Below are 17,787 nucleotides of genomic sequence, written 5' to 3'. Positions count from 1 at the left end.
GTCATCCACCAGCACTCCCAGGTCCTTCTCTGCAGAGCTGCTCTCCAGCAGGTCAGCCCCCACCTTGTACTGGTGCCTAGGGTTATTTTTCCCTACGTGCAGGACCCTGCACTTGCCCTTGTTCAGTACCATGAGGTTCCTCTCCGTCCAACTTTCCAGCCTGTCCAGGTCTCTCTGAATGGCAGCACAGCCCTCAGGTGTGTCAGCCACTTCTCCCAGCTTGGTATCATTAGCAAACTTGCTGAGGAGACACTCTATCCCCTCATCCAGTTCGTTGATGAAGAAGTTGAACAGGATGGGACCCAGTCCTGAGCCCTGGGGGATGCCACTAGCCACAGGCCTCCAACTAGACTCCACGCCATTGATGACGACCCTCTGAGCTCTGCCTTTCAGCCAGTTCTCAATCCACCTTACTGTCCACTTGTCTAACCCACACCTCCTGAGCTTATCTAGGAGGATGTTCTGGGAGACAGTGTCAAAAGCCTTGCTGAAGTCAAGGTACACAACGTCCACTTCTCTGCCCTCTTCTACCCAGCCAGTCATTCCATCATAGGAGGCTCTCAGATTGGTTAAGCAGGATTTCCCCTTGGTGAATCCATGCTGGCTGCTCCTGACCACCTTCTTTTCCTCCATATGCCTGGAGATGACATCCAGAATGAGCTGTTCCATCACCTTTCCAGGGATGGGGGTGGGGCTGACTAGCCTATAGTTCCCTGGGTCCTCCTTCTTGCCCTTCTTGAAGACTGGAGTGACATTGGCTTTCTTCCAGCCCTCAGGCACCTCTCCAGTTCTCCAGGACCTTTCAAAGATGATGGAGATTGGCTTGGCAACAACATCCACCAGCTCCCTCAGTACCCGTGGGTGCATCCCATCCAGGCCCGTGGATTTGTGGATGTCTAGCCTGCCCAGAAGGTCTCTAATCCTATCCTCCTCAACCAAAGGAAAGTCTTCCCTTCTCTGGACTTTCTCCCTCACATCCAGGCTCTGGAGTTCTTGAGGGCTGCCCTTAGCAGTGAAGACTGAAGCAAAGAAGGCGTTCAGTAATTCTGCCTTCTCTGTATCCCTTGGCACCAGGGCCCCTGCCCCATTCAGCAGTGGGCCCACATTTTCCCTAGTCCTCCTCTTGCTGCTGATGTATTTGAAGAAGCCCTTCCTGTTGTCCTTGATGTCCCTTGCCAGACTCAATTCCAGCTGGGCCTTAGCCTTCCTCGCTGAATCTCTACATACCCTGACTGCATTCCTGTAATTCTTCCAAGTAGCCTGTCCCCTCTTCCACAGTCTGTGTATTTTCTTCTTCTGTTTGAATTTGGCCAAGAGCTCCTTGCTCACCCATGCAGGTCTCCTGCCCCTTTTSCTGCACTTCTTACTCATAGGGATGCACCGCTCTTGAGCTTGGAGGAAGTGATGTTTKAATGTCTGACATGTTCCTAACATGTTGTGTTAACTTGTTTATTTTACGATTTCAGGACTGTAATGAGCAACCTATGGCACCATCTGCACAGCTGTGACTGGCTAGGTGTACAAGTTTCACAGACTTTGTGGTGTTTTTTGTCACAGTACTGCAGAAAGAGTTTCTTTTTTAATTTGATCTTCTTAATAATTGTCTTGCAACATTTTAAATAAATGTCATCAGAAGTGTGGCTTATCCAGAAAGAGACCATTAAAAATAAATTCCCAGATAGGAAAATTTTCATTTTTTAATTCAAGAATTAAAAATACAAAGTTATAAAGAATTAATCTCTATTTCTAGTTTTTAAAGAGCCATAAAATTAATCTGATATCTGAGAAGCTAATGCAAATCTTGAGGAGATTCGGGCATTGGGAAAGGGCTATAAGTGTAGATGAGACTGGTCTCTGTAGGTTTGCTCTGTAGTGAGAGTCCATCTCCAGGTTAATCTCCTCTAAAGAGTGATTTAATTTTGCTGTCTCTCTCTGCACTGGTTGTCAGGGAAGCCCTGGAGAGGTTCATCTCTGCAAATACCCTCTCTGCTCTCTTATTTCCATATCTGCAGTTGCGATCAGTTCTTCAGCTGATACACGACGTCGGTGTGCTGAGTTACGCAGCCTTTGTTATGAGCCATGCTTTTTAGTCCTCTGCTGTTAAAATTTTAAGGTTAAAATTTGGAGGAGCGGTCATATTATACTTGGAAAATTATCTGAGTAGTTGCTGCTAACTGTCTATAAGACCAAATGGCGATTCAGGGGTCTTTTGCAGGATGTGGGGCGGGGTGGGRGTCCTTTCTTTCATGAAAAAGAGAGGTAATAATTCAACTTTATTTAAAATACTCACACTTAGGGCGTGAGCCACAAGGAGGGGTATGAAATACACCTAAGGGAAGCAGGAGGGGTATAAGGAGAAAAAAAGATTCAAGAAGTTGCCAGAAGACCTCTGTGTGGCTCTGCCTCACCCACCTGTTCCCTGGCCTCCAGCGGGGTTGATGTCTGGTCATAGCTGGTGGCCCAGGGATGGGGTGCTTCTGTCGGACAGGCCAGGTGATGGTTATGCTTTAATATGAATTTCTGCAATAGAAAGAAAGTTGGAAAGAACAGCAGTACTTAGGAAAATTCACTAAAATACAAGCACCCATCTTCAGTTTCCTTTCTTTAAGCCAGGAGTCTGTTAATAGCCTACCTTCCCTGATTGAAAAGGATCACAGGGTATGAAATCTTTCTCATTCTGCATGTTTGAGAGGTTTGTACGAGTGTCTCCCAGGTTCTCATAATGCCTCTTTGAGAACTGATTATCTGAATTGTCCTGCATTCTGGAGTATCACCTTRAAATAAAGATAGAGCTGAATGGAGTCAGAAGCAGCATTGTGGTTGCCGTTTCCACCCCTCCAGATATTTGGAGGGAATATGGACAACCTGACTGCTTTGTTACTCCCAAAGATGAAATACATGATGGGATACCAGTCCCCCCACAGCTGAGGTTGCAGGAAAACCAGCTAAAGACACTGAAGTTTCAATTCTTTACTTCTACCATTTGTTGAAACAAGCTTACCAATTTTGACATAGGACACCCRTGAGTCAAAACCAGCAGATTCTCCTAACCTTGTCGTAATTATTTTCCACAGTTGCCAGAAAGATGTCCATACTTTTTCTTTTTGATCACCTGTCCCAATTAAAAGCAACAGAAACACCCTAAAAAGTACATGGATGCAACATGGATGTTTCTTCCTACTTTCATTGCACTAGGAGTTTACGTTCTCACACCATCATATATATGAACATGCTACTTACAGTAAAACTTGTATTGAATACATTGTAGCCTGCAGAAAACCTCTCAATGGCTCTGTTTGGCAATTTTTCTGGTTGCCAAAATGCAGTATATCAAAATGTTCTGACAAAATGTGTTGATATCAGCAAAAGTCCTGRTGGCGTGCAAAGTAGGAACTTGCTACATTTTCAGCCAAATTTGACCAGTGCATTATTGCAGGAACAGCTCAATGTTTCCAACTTGAGATTTACTGAGCAATTTAATAGAAAAAGAAGTTGGGTTTTGGCTTATTGCACCAAAACATGGTAACTTCTCAGATCCTTGATTTTTTTTTTTTTTTTTTTTTTAGCTTTGTTTACCTGTAGAGTGTTATCTCATCTCTTTTAATCTAGATAATCTGAACACAAGCTAAAATCATTCATTCTAGAATTCAKCAATTAGGCAGGATTTTGGCCAGTACAGTACTCCTGAATAAGTTGAAAATAAAAATGAACGYCATATTGGAGATAACACGTGATACTTGTAGAAGGCAAAGGGCCAGGGCTGCCTTGCAGTCATTGTGGTAACTTTTGTCTTTCAAAATGCAAGATGACATCATTGCTGTCAGTGAGGTCAGAAAGCGCTTRTATTCAAGTGCCTGTAAAAATTGTACCTGTTTCTTGGGTGAATGACCCAAGATGTAGGCTCTCCAGTCCATAGGAGGTTTCCAGACACTTTGTCTGTGGTACTCATCTTGATCTTATTTTCCATGATAACCAAGGCTTTATGGCACCAATTGGTTGAATTCTGACCCAAGGTAGATTAAAGTGCAGACAGCTTGTAAGATAAATCAGTGTTTTCTTCTCTTTTTTTTTTTTTTTTTTTGCATCAAATGTCAAAAGCACTGTGAGTTTGCTCTTAAATCAATGAGATATTTAGATCCCATAAAGCTTGTGTTCTGTTTCTGTCATATAAATATCGTACAGAAGTTGGATTGTGTGCATCTTTGCTGTACCTTTAGTTCATTATTGATTTTGTCTTCAGTTAAGATTAGAAAGGTTATTCTCCTTTGGAGTTTTGTGCAATCATTTGTGTCTGAGGACTTCCACATGTCTCAGTCTCTTGCACCTTTATGGTCAGTCAGAGGAGCCTCATCAGATCTCTTTCATTTTGTTCCAACAACTTCTCCCTCCACTCAGCATTCAAAATAAATTTAGTCATTTCAATGCTTTTTATGGTCTAGAAAAAAAAAATCTATAGTATACCTATGGGAAGTATTTGACAGATGCTAAGGTACTTCAGAAATAGGATATAAGTACATCTATCAGYAGGTAATATTCTAGGTTTATTTTTGGTAGTACCTCAGTGGGTTCCAAAGGCACCGTCAACTCAAGGCTGGACAGACAGAAGGCAATGCAGGGATTAAAGGCAGCACATGAAAACGAAAACGTGTTCTTTATTCATATTCTTTACTTTGCTTTTAAAGCGGAATGACTTGTTTTTATTTTTTGTGTATGATAGAAATTTCAAAATAATGTGTTAATATGACTAGTGGGGAAATAACTTTACAGGAGATTTCATTTCATTATATTGATTGAAATTTAGGCATAGATATTTGACCTTTTGCAGAAGGAATTTTAACAGAAAATTTAATAGAACTGACAAAGTCCATCATAATGAACTGAAGCTGGATTTCTTGTTTTGTTTTTCTTTTCAAAATATGAATCACGTTTTAACTCGAGAAGAATATCTTATTTTCATGCTTGTATAAGTGCTAACTGATGACTCTAGCGACTGCTTRTATGCAAAAGTAAAATTAAGAAATTCGTATACATGCATATATACGTGCCTGCATGGGTGGGTGTTTTTAATGCTATTTAGAACTGTAAAAAAGAAGACAATCCAGCATTTAATAAGTCTGCTTATTTCTAATACTCATGGTAGTAATGTGCTGCTCTGATATGTCATTGTTCATCCCGATGCTCAAGAAAGTGGCTAGCTTTTCTTTAATTTCTTTTTTTTTCCTGAATATTTCTGATAGAAATTTCAAGAGGGCAAAAAAGCTTTTTTTAATGAAACACTAAAAATTTTTCTCCTGAATTTCAAYCAGCATTAGTTTCTAGTGGAGATTTAACAAGAAATTCATTTTTCTCTACTCKAAGCACAAAACCAGGGATTAATTTTGCTCTGAAGTATCTTTGAGTCTTAATTAAAATTGAAATTACTGATCCTGGTAAAAATGCCCTGTCAGACAATGCCGAAGTATCCTACTCCCCTGAAGATCTCTAATATTAAGCCAGATATACYGCAAATGCCCATCCAGTATTTTAAGGTAATAAACACTTGCCCTGAAGAAGGATGAAGACAGTTAGGATTGGAGTTTGTTGTGCTAGATGCGAGGAAAGCAAGTGAGGTTTGAGAATATTTTTATTATATTTTCTTTAAATATGATGCCATAACTGATACAATGATATGTGTAATAGAGCTATTGACGAACTAAAAGACTGGCTTGTTGCAGGAAGTGATCTTATAAACCTAGGGCAGAAGTGGACTGAAATAGTCCAAGGTCCTGTTACAAAGTCACGGAAGGCTGCCGAAGCGTGGCGCCTTTGGCGGAGGTGGAAAACTTCTTAAATTCGTTACCTTCTACTCATGAAATATAGSCATTGCACGATTTATTTAATTAGCATTGCTTTATGAATGCTCATGCTTATTTTCTGTTTCTCTTTTCCCTCCGCCCGTGCTTCAGTGGGATCGGTCGAAATTGGCCGTGGGCCTCTGGCGGCAGCAGCATTTTGGCAGAGTTTGGGACGTTGCACCTGGAGTTCATAMACCTGAGCCACCTGTCTGGAAACCCGCTGTTTGCCGAAAAGGTTAGACTGTTCAGGAAAAATTGTGTTCTAAAGATAAATCACGTCTTGGGGAGATTAACTATCCCTGCGGAGAGATTTGGATTTTCCTCAGTTGTAAATATTCGTTGCAGGAGGTGGATGTTTTCTAKGCAGACCCTAATTGATTTTGCATTTTCATATTGTTTATAGAGACAGAGACCTTTTCCAAAGTTACTGCGATGCATCTTCTTGAGACTAGTACTTTCCAGGCCCCATAACATGTAACACCCGTGTTTATATTRTAAGTTAACGTTACATTAAACAGTCAGACCATGGAGTTTCTTCAGCACTTTTCCTGAATATGTTGCAAATAAAAATGAACRTCATATTGGAGATAACACGTGATACTTGTAGAAGGCAATGGRGCAGGGCTGCCTTGCAGTCACTGCAGTAACTTTTGTCTTTTAAAATGCAAGATGACATCATTGCTGTCAGTGAGGTCAGAAAGCKCTTACATTCAAGTGYCTGTAAAAAATGTGCTCCGAGCGTTTTTTGGGGAAAAGAACAAAACAAGACAAAAACCTCCGTTGACAAGACAGCTGTAATGCCTGCTAATCCCCCCTGACCCCAGCCCTCAGTTCTCAAGCAAATTTTAYTTTTTCTTTTGGTGCTTAAATAGTACATGGATCTTAATATGCTACATCTTTTCTTTTTCTCTCTTTCTCTCTGCCTCTCTCTCTGCCTCGCTCGCTTTTTCTTGCTTTTCAACCTGCACTTGTTTTAGTTTTGTAGTCTTATTCCAACGAGCACACAACATTATGCCTTCTGGGTCAYGTTATTTATCTAAAAATCTAATTAACACTGAGATTCCAAATTTTTAGTAGTRGTTCTAAAAGCAATGATGAATACTATTTATAATGAATGCTACTAAAATGAATACTGCTTATATACCAACTTAAAGGAGTGAACAGCTTTGCTGAGATTTCTGGTTTGCGTTTGTCATGATCTTCGTTCTCCCCAGTGGCTAAATTTCATGTTAAATGCAGTCTAAATTATTTCATGTGCGCTGCGATGAGCTGTGCTGGTGGATGAGTCAAGCTGCAGAGCATGTGGACCGTGAGCATTTCCCTGGGCCTTTCCTGTGCCGCCGCTTCCCTCGGGGTGCCGGGGAGAGCTCGGAGCGTGCTCAGCTCTTGCTGCRTGAAGCCCAGGTCACTGCTGCATCTCAACCGGGTGATGGGCTTAATACATAACAGCATTTCTAGTTTGGATGTTTGAGGGACGTAATGCTGAAGTAGCTGCACTTAGTTAAGGCAACTACCCACCATGAATTTCTGTATCCTGTGGCGGGGCAAGATATTCTAGCGCTTGCTTCTAGTGTCTCATCTCCTTACCAGCCATTGGCACAGAAACTCTGGAGGATTTGCAGAGCTTCTTTAGATGGTGACATCAGCTGAGAGGTTATTTATTAAAAATTATGTGAGTGTATAGAAATATCCTGATGCGCAGTGCATATCTTCAGTTATACTATTTTTATTTTAAGGTATATTTGCACTTTACGACTTCTATATCGATGCTGTTTTATTTTTTCGAAAACTGGATCAGTGCTTAAGTGTTTTGTACCCTTCTAATAGGTGATGAACATTCGAAAAGTTCTGAATCGWCTGGATAAACCAGAAGGCCTGTACCCCAACTATCTGAATCCCAGCAGTGGCCAATGGGGCCAGCGTAAGTAGATTGGTTCTCCGGTGCTGTGAACATACCAGTATGCTATTTTTAGATGTTAACTTCTTTCTATCTATCATATATTTTGTTGATGCCTCACGTTGTCTCTGAGTTTTCTGTAATACAAGAATACAGCACATTTAAAAATAATAATTCTACTTTTAATATACTTCTGAGCTTTCAATATGACCTGTATAAGTAGGAGAATGTCTGAATGTGCATGCTTTGTAGTCCATAAAGTCCTTTCCAGAAAATCTTTTATTGAAGAGTCTAAAATGCTCTCTAAACCAGCTGTTTAAGAAAACATTACCAGTTTATCTGGACTGATTTCCATATTTTCAGACTAGCGTAGCCCAACGGACATTAAAGAAGTCTTTCCAGTTAATACCAGCTGTGAGTTCTGTTGAAGTTTAACACTGTTGGCAAACAATTAAGGAAGCAAATGGAAGAGAACAGTGATGGCATTGATTCCCTCGGAACAATCATCGGACACACCAGAAGTAGATGGGAAAGAGTGTAATAAAATGCTTTGAGCACTTAACTACTTAGCTCCTTCCTGGTCACTGACCCTTTTCTTGCTATACATAACAACATTATATAGTATGCTGAAAGCCTGCAGTAGTGTCCAGGAGGGTGTTTTTAGAGACTCTTATTTCTTCTTTGTCCACTTTCAGTCCAGCACCGTCCCAGTCATGTAACTTCTTGTTCTTTTATCAACTTACTTTTTTTTGTCCTGGCAGGGTTTAAAGAAAAACAAGGAAGATAGCCTGTTTATGCTGTCTTGGTCTGAAACCAGTCATGTAGCTGACACTGTTCCAGAGTTTATCAGTGTTGGAGGTGGTTAGACAATGCCAGAGAGGGGAAGGGTTTGAGAAGTTCTCCGATACAATAGTTTGCTTAGGATTCACCTAAGCTGAAAGTAAGGTTTTGAAGTTAGTGTGGAACTGGCTGCAGTATGCATATATTGGCTAGTTTTCACAAAGGCAAAGTGTTCTACTGAATAAAATATTTTTTTTGAATACTATATATCAGTTGATGATTAAAAAAAATATGTATGTCCATAAAGGTGGTGATACTCAGTTGCATTGTCCCTTCAAGTCTAAGGCCATGTCCTTTATGAATCAGAAGCATTCCCTTCATTTAAAAAAAAAAAAAAAAAAAAAAGTCTGCTACACTTTGAGGTAGTAGTGGCAGCTCAGTTTATATGGCCACTTGACTCCAGTTAGTCTGTTTCTAAAAGCTATATTATTAATTCTGTTTACAGATCTAAAAGACGTTTGCCCACTGCTTACCTGTATGGGCTTAGCATGGCTTTATAAAACATTAAAACTTCCCACTGGAAGCAAAAGGCACTGGATTTGGTTAGAAAGCCCCCACAGAGTCTGTGAGCCCACGTTCAACCAGTGTCAGTTACCCTTGGCTTTATTCAGACACAAAAATGAACTTTCTGGAGGCAGGTCAGCCAACCACTTCCCTAAGCAGAAATTTGGATCCAGCTACTTTATCTCGTGCAACAGTACTGAGAGTCAGCAAATGCACATGGCTGAACTGGGGGCATTATTTAGTCTGGCACTAAGCTCGGTTATACAGTCTTGCAGTAATTTACTTGGTGAGCTGAATGAGAGGTTTTGTTTGTTTGTTTGTTTTTTAGTGGTTGACACAATTATTATCTCTGCCTTATTTATGTTGAGGCAGTCAAATACCAGCTCAGTCTTATGGCGTTTGACGTTTTCCTAATTTTAATATTATTGTGTCTTATGCACTAACAGGTTTTGTTGGTATGCACAGGAAAATCTGAAGTTTATACTGTCCCTGTTTTCCAATAGCATGTAATACTGCCATAGAAATTAGCTTTCTGCATGTGCAAATGATGAACGCAAATGTTGATGCTGGTCAGTCCGTAGCATGCTGAAGCAGCAAAAGCAAATTTGATCTTTACTTGTTGTACCTCTTTGAGTTCAATTGCCTCTGTTTGAAGATACTGACTTTTTTTTCCTAGCAGAAGATCAGGAACATAAGACTTGAAGGGTGTTTTATTTGAGATTGCTTTTCCAGGCTTTCTTTCAACTGCTTACAGCAGAGAGAAAAAAAAAAAGGGACAAAACAGACCCTTAATTGGTACAAGACAGAAGTATTATCCCTCAAATATCGAGTAGGGAGGGGAGAACAGTTTCTGAGCATTACTTATCTAGCAGTGCTGTAACTGTGAAGGACACTGCTGGATCACTGCCACTGTTCTTGTAAATTCATTTAGTCCTTGTTATTTTGACAGTAAACCGACAGTGATTTGCTGCAGCATGCGTCAATTGGATTTGTCTACTGCAATAATGTATATAATAACAGGGCTTATTATTGATGAAACTGTGCTTGTGCTATTTAGTTTGCAAATGTCAGAGGTTTCTATGGTAATTTATTTAGGAAACTGTAAAGGTCATTTAAATGCTGCTGTTCAAAGATCAGCCTCCCATCATAGAAAATATTCTCATTTTTTTAAGAAGCCTCTTTTCCTTTTGAATCATGAACATATAATTAAATAAATGGTTTTTTCTTTCCAGAAATTTAATAAACCTCATTCAGAAAAGGAGGGAAAAGAGCTGTTTATAATCTAGGTTTGATGATACAATGTATTTGTTTGGTGAAGGGAAAAGATATCTTTAGAAAAGTAAATTGTTGTTTGCATGTTACAAGCTAGTAGAGGGAAAAAAAAACACTGGTAGTCAAGATTTAACAGAAAAAAAGAATATCATCTGCATTTGCATGGCTTTCCATACGGTAGGCAAAAGGATGTGTTCCATGAAGAGAAAATATTAAGGATTTTAAAAATAAATTCTCTATGTTCTTTGGAATTCCACCAACAGAGGCATAATTTTGGAGCTAAGATCAGAATTAAATCTTAGGAAACATGAGCTATGCCATAGACTCTCAACTAACACACCTGCGTCTCATTCTGTGTGTCGACTTGGATCATCCCATGTGTGTCCTCCTTTTCTCAGGCCCAGAAATTTGTTGTATGACTCGCTGACTTGCTGCGCAATATATGTGCCCACATCTCTGTGYTGGATTTCTGAGATGAAATTAGTGGAGCCCCTTCCCACTCTAAAATTGACAGCAATTTAAACAGCAGTCCTAGTGAGGCACTTGGAAATCCTTTCACGTGAAGACTCAGTAAATGCCAAGTACCTTAATTTTAGCAGGCAATATCAACTGAGAAAAGGAAATCTTTAACTAACATGTTCTTAGTTTAATCGAGTTTAAAGAAACACAATTTTTAGTTGTAATATTTTCTGTATTTAGGAGTTCTATGCTGAAGTCGTACGATAGACCATTTCAGATTTTGCCAAGAATGTTTTTAGCATCAAGTTTGTGCAACTTTTTGCCAACAGCCAAGATCATCAATAACTTCCCCATGAGTGGTCTGGCTGACATTAAGGGGCCTGACTTGTGTGTAGTTATTGCTCATAGTGTCCAGTCCTAAATGTGTGCAGTTGAATAGTCACAGTATTTGTAGTACCAGACCATTTCATACAGTAATTCCATATAAAAGAATGTGATAACAATAATCTCAGGTAAATGTGGCAGAGCTGATACTCCCTTTTTTTCCTTAGAGCCACTGTTGAGTTCTAAGGCCAGCCAGATGTTTAAAAATGTAATATCATTTTTAAATATATGCACTGGAATTTTTCAAATGCCATTAAGTAACCTAAAATTCAACTCTGTGGTACTTAGCTAAAACACCAACTTGTGCTTTTTTAATGAAGTGACTTAAATGGAGTTTTAGGGAATAAAACAACAAATATAATCAATGCCTGCCAATTAAGAGGGAAAGAAACTGTCAAATTAGAGTGTATGTTCTACTTTGTTTCCCGTTTTTTTAAAAAAAGAACTTAGGTTAACACATTTTTATATGGGGCAAGTTGTAAGCACAAACAAGATGCTAAAATTATGAATTCTTACAACAATTTTCTGCTATGTTTCTTAAGTTTCTTTGCTATGAACTCCTGTGGCACTATATGGACATTAAATAAATATGATGCTTTATCCTGCTGAAAAAGTTAACAATTAATTTCTTTTTTCTTTTTGTATCATTTAAGGTTTTTTCTGAGGTTCCAAGATTACATTTATTGTAAGATTGCTGTAGGATGAGATGTTTAAATGCATTAATATACCACTATTTCTGACAGTAATTGTGTTTTATTGCCTAGATTGAAGATAAAATTGCTGTTGAATCTGTTCACTCCCTTTTTAGATCACGTCTCCATTGGAGGCCTTGGGGACAGCTTTTATGAGTATTTGCTCAAGGCATGGCTGATGTCGGGCAAGACAGATGAAGAAGGCAGGAAAATGTATTATGATGCTGTTCAGGTAAATGAGATATTTAAATCTTCCTTGCCATAATAATCTAATCTATAATAATCCTAAAGACACAGGCTCTGGGGACAGCATGAGGGATTTATGTCTTTGCTACCAGAGCAAATTCATTTTTAAAAGACAGGTACTGTTGGAAAGGGGAGTGTCTTAAAATATAGCTAAATTTTTTTGAATTGAAATACAGTCAGTCTTTTCTAGTACTGGAGGTGAAAAGTATAAAATGTGCAACATCGACAAAAATCTTTGAGCAGCTGTCAGAAGTTCAATTTTTTTCATCAATTTTCCATAGATAGATAATACTTGTCCTTTTTCTCTATATCCAGGAGAGAATTCCTCTCTTTTGTGTTTCCACATTATTTCAGTCAATTTTGATTGTAGTCAAAAGAGGGATCAATGTATTATGGTAGATAATTATAAAAGAAAACAGAAAGTTATTGCTGTGCAATAACCTTTTGTTATAACAAGCTTATATTTTCCAGCTTCTATGAAACATCCAATTTGTTTAAATTGGACACGAGAGAAAGTTTTCAAAAAATGGAATTTATCATACTTCAGTTTTATGTGGTAATTTATTTATGATCCTTCTGGTCTGCAGTTTGCCTCATTATTGATGTTATCTCCTTAATATATTGGGTTTGGAGAAATAATGTTTTTCTGACACTTGACTGGTACGTGGGAAGTATTAAGTTTAAATCCATATTTACAGGCTTTCCTTGCAATCTTGGGCAAATGACCTATTTTCCCTGTTCTTTCACATATATAAAAGAGAGGATAATATTGCTTCTTTTTTCCCCATCCTTTCATCTGCTTTGACTGTAAGTTCTCTATGGTGAGCACTTTTCTCTCTTATTAGCTGTATGTATGTACAGAGCTTCTGTAGACAAGGCTTCGAGATGCTAACCAATACCTGCTTGTTCTTACATACATCTGGAAATACACTGTCCCTAGGGAGAGAAAAAGTCTTCTTTTGCTTCCCACACAGCAAAAAGTTACAGCATTAAAAAAAATGCAACTGTGACTCATTGGGTCTATTTTCTTTCATTAGAGAGAAAAGTCGTATGTGATCATTTGAGGGAGTGTGTATCCTATGCAAAGAAAATCCTGCCYTTAAATTTTGTAGGTGAAGATTTGGATTCAGTGAGCTTCATTGTCACTGCTAACGTGGTTTCAGCTTCAGAGCAAAAGGTGGATTTTTAAATTAGGCTTGAGTACATTTCAGACTATAACATAAGGACAGTGATATTGTAATAGCTCAGCCATTAGGTTGGCAGCCAAAAAGAGAGAACAAAGTGTCTGATAATATGATATCGGTTCATCTTACTGTGGTAGGCATTTTTGAACCACCTGAAAGCTGCTTCTAGTCCAAAAAAACCTTCACTGGTGTAATAATGCCAGTTTTTCTTGTAAATACATTCTTAGACAGGATAAGAGCTAGTATACAGACCTGTGCCTTAAAGAATGAGGGGTTGCTAGTACAGCTATTCTGGAAGCTCCTGCAGGTAGGATGTCTCCAGCACGATTTGCTCGTGACCRTTGCTGCCCAGACTGCAGGCACATCACATCCTGCCCTGCCAGGGATCAGCAGGGGCGAGTAAATTCCAGCCCATAACAGAGTGAAAGATGGCTAAAATAGTCTTGGTGGTCAACACTCAGTGAGGCTGAAGGTTCACCTTCTCCTGGCTTCAGCACAGCTTTCTTCTGCCTGCAGATGGGTGGTGCTGACACTGATCCGTAGCATCATTTTGTTGTCCCCCCACAACCTTATCTAGGTACTTGAATGTAAGCTTGCTTCCTCGGAAGAAAAGAAACAGATCAGTTAAACTGTAGAGAGGAATTCCCATGTGGGCAACGTCTCTTGGGGTGTTGGACTGGCCAGCATGCTTCTCAAGGGAGACGAAGGTGAATCAGAAAATCTCTCGTATAGGACAGTACAAGCACTCAGCATTGAATCACAAGTGGTTTAAGGAGTTGGCTACACGTCAGTAGTGTGCCTGGGTCACTCCTGAACTAGCCCAAATCACACAGCAGTGCGGCTTAGGTGAAGAGCTCCATCGCGTTACCTGGTCATGTGAGGAAAGGGCTGGGAACGGCCGCACAGTTACTGCAGCTCATTTGACGGGGGGACCCTGAGCTCCTGGGTGCGTCCACCCGGGCAGGAAACAGCACAGCTTTGTTTAAACTCACACCTTAGCTGTGTCGGGCTAACAACCGCCTTGTGTACAAAAGCTGTAACCATCCCCTGCAGGAGCGTGCCACGATCTTGGCAGGGCGTGGAAGGTGTCTTCTCCAGCAAATGGCTCTGCTAGTTCTCCCCGTCCAGCCATTAGCTGGGGGAACTGAAYTGCATGATCAGGAGCAGTCACTGAACGTAGCAAAATCAATGACGGGGCTTGATCTCTGCTTATAAATAACTAGGTGTAACATAGCTATTGCCTTAGTATTTTGTGGTGATCACTCTTAGATGATCCAGGCATCACGTCTGTCCAGAACATCAGTGTTTGGCAGGATCAAATGATCAGTATGTGCTAGGCTTCACCATGTTGCTGGTTGACTGTGACTTCCAGTGTTTCCTGAATAGTAGTGTTGATGTTTTCAGTTTTCTACACCAATGTATATCAGTACCAAAGTTGAAAGTTCACATAGAAGTGTAATATATTGTAATATAGCTAGTTCAGATTAAAAACAGCAGGGAAGTTGCAGTATTGTGGCATTTATGCAGACAGTTTGGGCCCGATTGAGATGCTGGGCTCTTCATCGAAGTTACTAGCCTGTTTTGAAATCCATGCTGATTTTGGCTTTATTGCTATTGATCCCTTGCTTAGCTAAATTAAAGCCAATTTAAGTGTCTGCACAAGCCGCAGTCATTCTTTATGCCTATAGTCTACACGTTTGAGGCATTCTGAGTCTGCTTTGTATTTTCTTAGATAAATTTCCCCTGATGCTTTCAGAATCTTTTTTAGACTACACCAAAGGGAACAGCATGATCATTCCTATCCGTTCTGTCCAGCTTATATCCACAGCATTCTAAAATTGAGATGTAAAGATTTGATGCCTAATTCAATATCTTCTGCTGTCCCGAAATCACAATGAAAATATATGGTGACTTCACTGTGGAAAGCTGAAGTTTATTTAGAAATATTTAAAGCTTCAGGAATATTTCTTATTCTGTTCAGTAACTCATGTTAAAAAACAAAAAAAAGTATTCCTATTAGAATTTTTGTAACATCTGTAGGTTGTTTTATGGCTTAAATTAAAAGCAATAACTAAGATGTCAAGCTATATTTAAAAACTTTTTCTATTTCATGAATAAGACATATATTTGGCTGATGCTGAAGAATTTACTTCTAATAGGAAAAGAGACAGAGATATTCTTGTTCTGAATACCAGAGCATAATCTTAATGTATTTGTAAGGCAATCAGAGAGATTCATAAACTCTAGGATTTGCATAGAGACAAGTGAATGTATTTCAAACATAAGTTCTTTTCTCTCTTTTGAAAAGCAATGCCGTATTTTATATAGTGTCCTTTGTTTCCCATAATTTGGGAAGTAAGAGTACTTGATCCTCTCAAASTTGTTTAAATGGATAGCGTGCAGCATTCAGTTGCAGAACACACGCTCAGGCACGTGCTCAGCTTTGCCACGTTACCTGTCTTGAGAATGTGATTGGCCGTGGGATAAACTCTCGGTCTTTGCRAGCGTCATGTACAGGAACGATTCTACTGGTTTTGGTTAACACAGATGACCAATGAGGGACAATTGAGTAGTTCAGCTTTAGTAAGAGAATATGATAATTTAGACCAAAAATGGACTTCTTGGGTTCACTTAAATCTAGTCTAGCAACTGCAGTGTCAGAAGCAACCACATCAAATCGCTCCCTCTTGAGTCTGCCCCCTTTTAAAAGCTGCAGGGYGATTTTTCCACTGCTTTTGTTGCTAGGTTGTCCCACACTCCTGATGCTCCGATGATTAGTTATCTTTTCCTAATTTTCATATTACATGTGTTCATGGCCATTGCTGCAAGCTTTCTTGGTCTTAAATATTTCTTCTCTCTCTCTGACATTGTCTCCATCCCTTCCRTAGCGTATTGCTAGAGAAATGGTGTATCTAAAAGCTCTAAAGGAGACAAGTAACTCACCCCAGAGGAACTTTGCAGAAAAAGAGAGATGCCCTGACCAGCAGCTCCCAATCACCTTTGTTCGGTTCACCCAACCAGTGGTAGCAGGGAGGTAAAGCAGCTGCCTTCCTGCAGTTTTACCTTAGAAATGGTCACTWATTCTTAGTCATCTAGATTTTTCTTAATTTTTCTTACCTGGTAACAATTGCTCAGAACATGGTCACGTGAGAGCTAGTAATCTCCTGAGYACCTAAGACATGGAGGTAGAAGCAATGGAAATACCATAGAATAGATGGTGTGAAGCATTAGCACGGCCGTTATCTGCCAGATCTCAACAGCAAAAATCTATTGCTAGATTGCTAGTCCTGGATTACATGATTAAGAAATGCAACAAAATTTTGTGGCATTAAAGAAATAAAAACCCCTTTTTTTGCATCAGAATTTTGAGTGTTCACATAACAAAGAACAAAGTGTTGTTAGTAAAATGAAAGCACGATATTGGCAGATACCCTTTTTATCTCCAGAGTTTCGTAAGGGTATGTTTAACTGTGGTGACAGTCTGGTGGCYGGTCTGTGTTGATTGCAGTTCCCATCAAGTTGTTTAAAATGGTTTGCTCTGCGATTATAGTGATCTTAAAAACTACGTAACTAATACGGACAATGGTAGAACTGCAACAACTCGATTAGATTAGTTTGTCATACCGTGTAAAGCCAGAAGTATATTAATGAACTGAACATTCAGTACTTCAGCCCATGTTGGCATGCTAAAAAAATAACTTATAGGATAAGTCTGCACTAGCAAGTAGTGTGGTGCAGTAGGAGCTGATCTTTAGAAGGAAATGGTGCAGTAGACCCAACATTACTCCCCAAAAATGTGTACAGCGGCTATGTCTATAGCTGAGATGTGTAAGAATGAGTAAACACACAGCTTATTTACATATTTCATCAGCTGTTGTGTTTAAAATATTTATCACACTACTGCACCAGCGTTCTGTGCATAGCAATAGAATTAGCTGTATTATGTAGAAACACAAGATTCATTACCCTTAAAAGACCAGAGCATTCATCCAGACTTGTCATCCCTTTTATCCTCTTAGATATACTTCCCCTATTATCAGAAGTAAGGGAGGAGGTTTGAGGGTCTCTAACACTGCGTACGGAAAGTCTCAAGACTTCTGCAGATTTTTATGTCGTTAATGATTTATTCATAACTACGCGGTCTCTATGTTTTGGGCTACAGAAAGTACTTAGTAAAAAATCTGCATGTTTATGGCTCGTGATTAGAAGCAGCACGCTATAAAGATGTTTGAACACTTTAAGGACAAGCGAAGTCCCACCAGAGGAACAGTCTCCTTTTCGCTTGTGCCTTTGCTGTTGTCACTGGAACGCCCTGTCTGCCTGCACAGCCTTATTTACTGCGCGAGTTCYCCCTCCTCCACAAAGGCTAATGCAGCAAAAAGCTTGTCAGGATCAATATACTTATTCTAGAACATTTGTGAATTACAGAATATAACGTTTTTTGACAGTGACTTGTCTAAGTAACCATTTGATTC

General features: G+C 39.6%; 1 protein-coding gene across 1 annotated transcript in view; it reads left to right on the top strand.

The window, feature by feature from the left end:
* Window positions 1-17,787, top strand: part of MAN1A1 (mannosidase alpha class 1A member 1) — a 164,039-nt gene that overhangs the window by 127,625 nt on the left and 18,627 nt on the right. The window contains exons 7-9 of the mRNA XM_085318760.1: window positions 5,946-6,069; window positions 7,662-7,755; window positions 11,999-12,114. Of these exons, the coding sequence (XP_085174886.1) occupies window positions 5,946-6,069; window positions 7,662-7,755; window positions 11,999-12,114 (334 nt within the window). The remainder of the gene's footprint in view (window positions 1-5,945; window positions 6,070-7,661; window positions 7,756-11,998; window positions 12,115-17,787) is intronic.

The sequence above is a fragment of the Rhea americana genome, unplaced genomic scaffold (genome assembly GCF_003343005.1).
Source record: "Rhea americana isolate MKP2758 unplaced genomic scaffold, rheAme1 scaffold_117, whole genome shotgun sequence".
Classification (NCBI taxonomy): domain Eukaryota; kingdom Metazoa; phylum Chordata; class Aves; order Rheiformes; family Rheidae; genus Rhea; species Rhea americana.
Note: the sequence above shows the minus strand (reverse complement) of the source record. Positions and strands in the feature narration are given on the sequence as shown.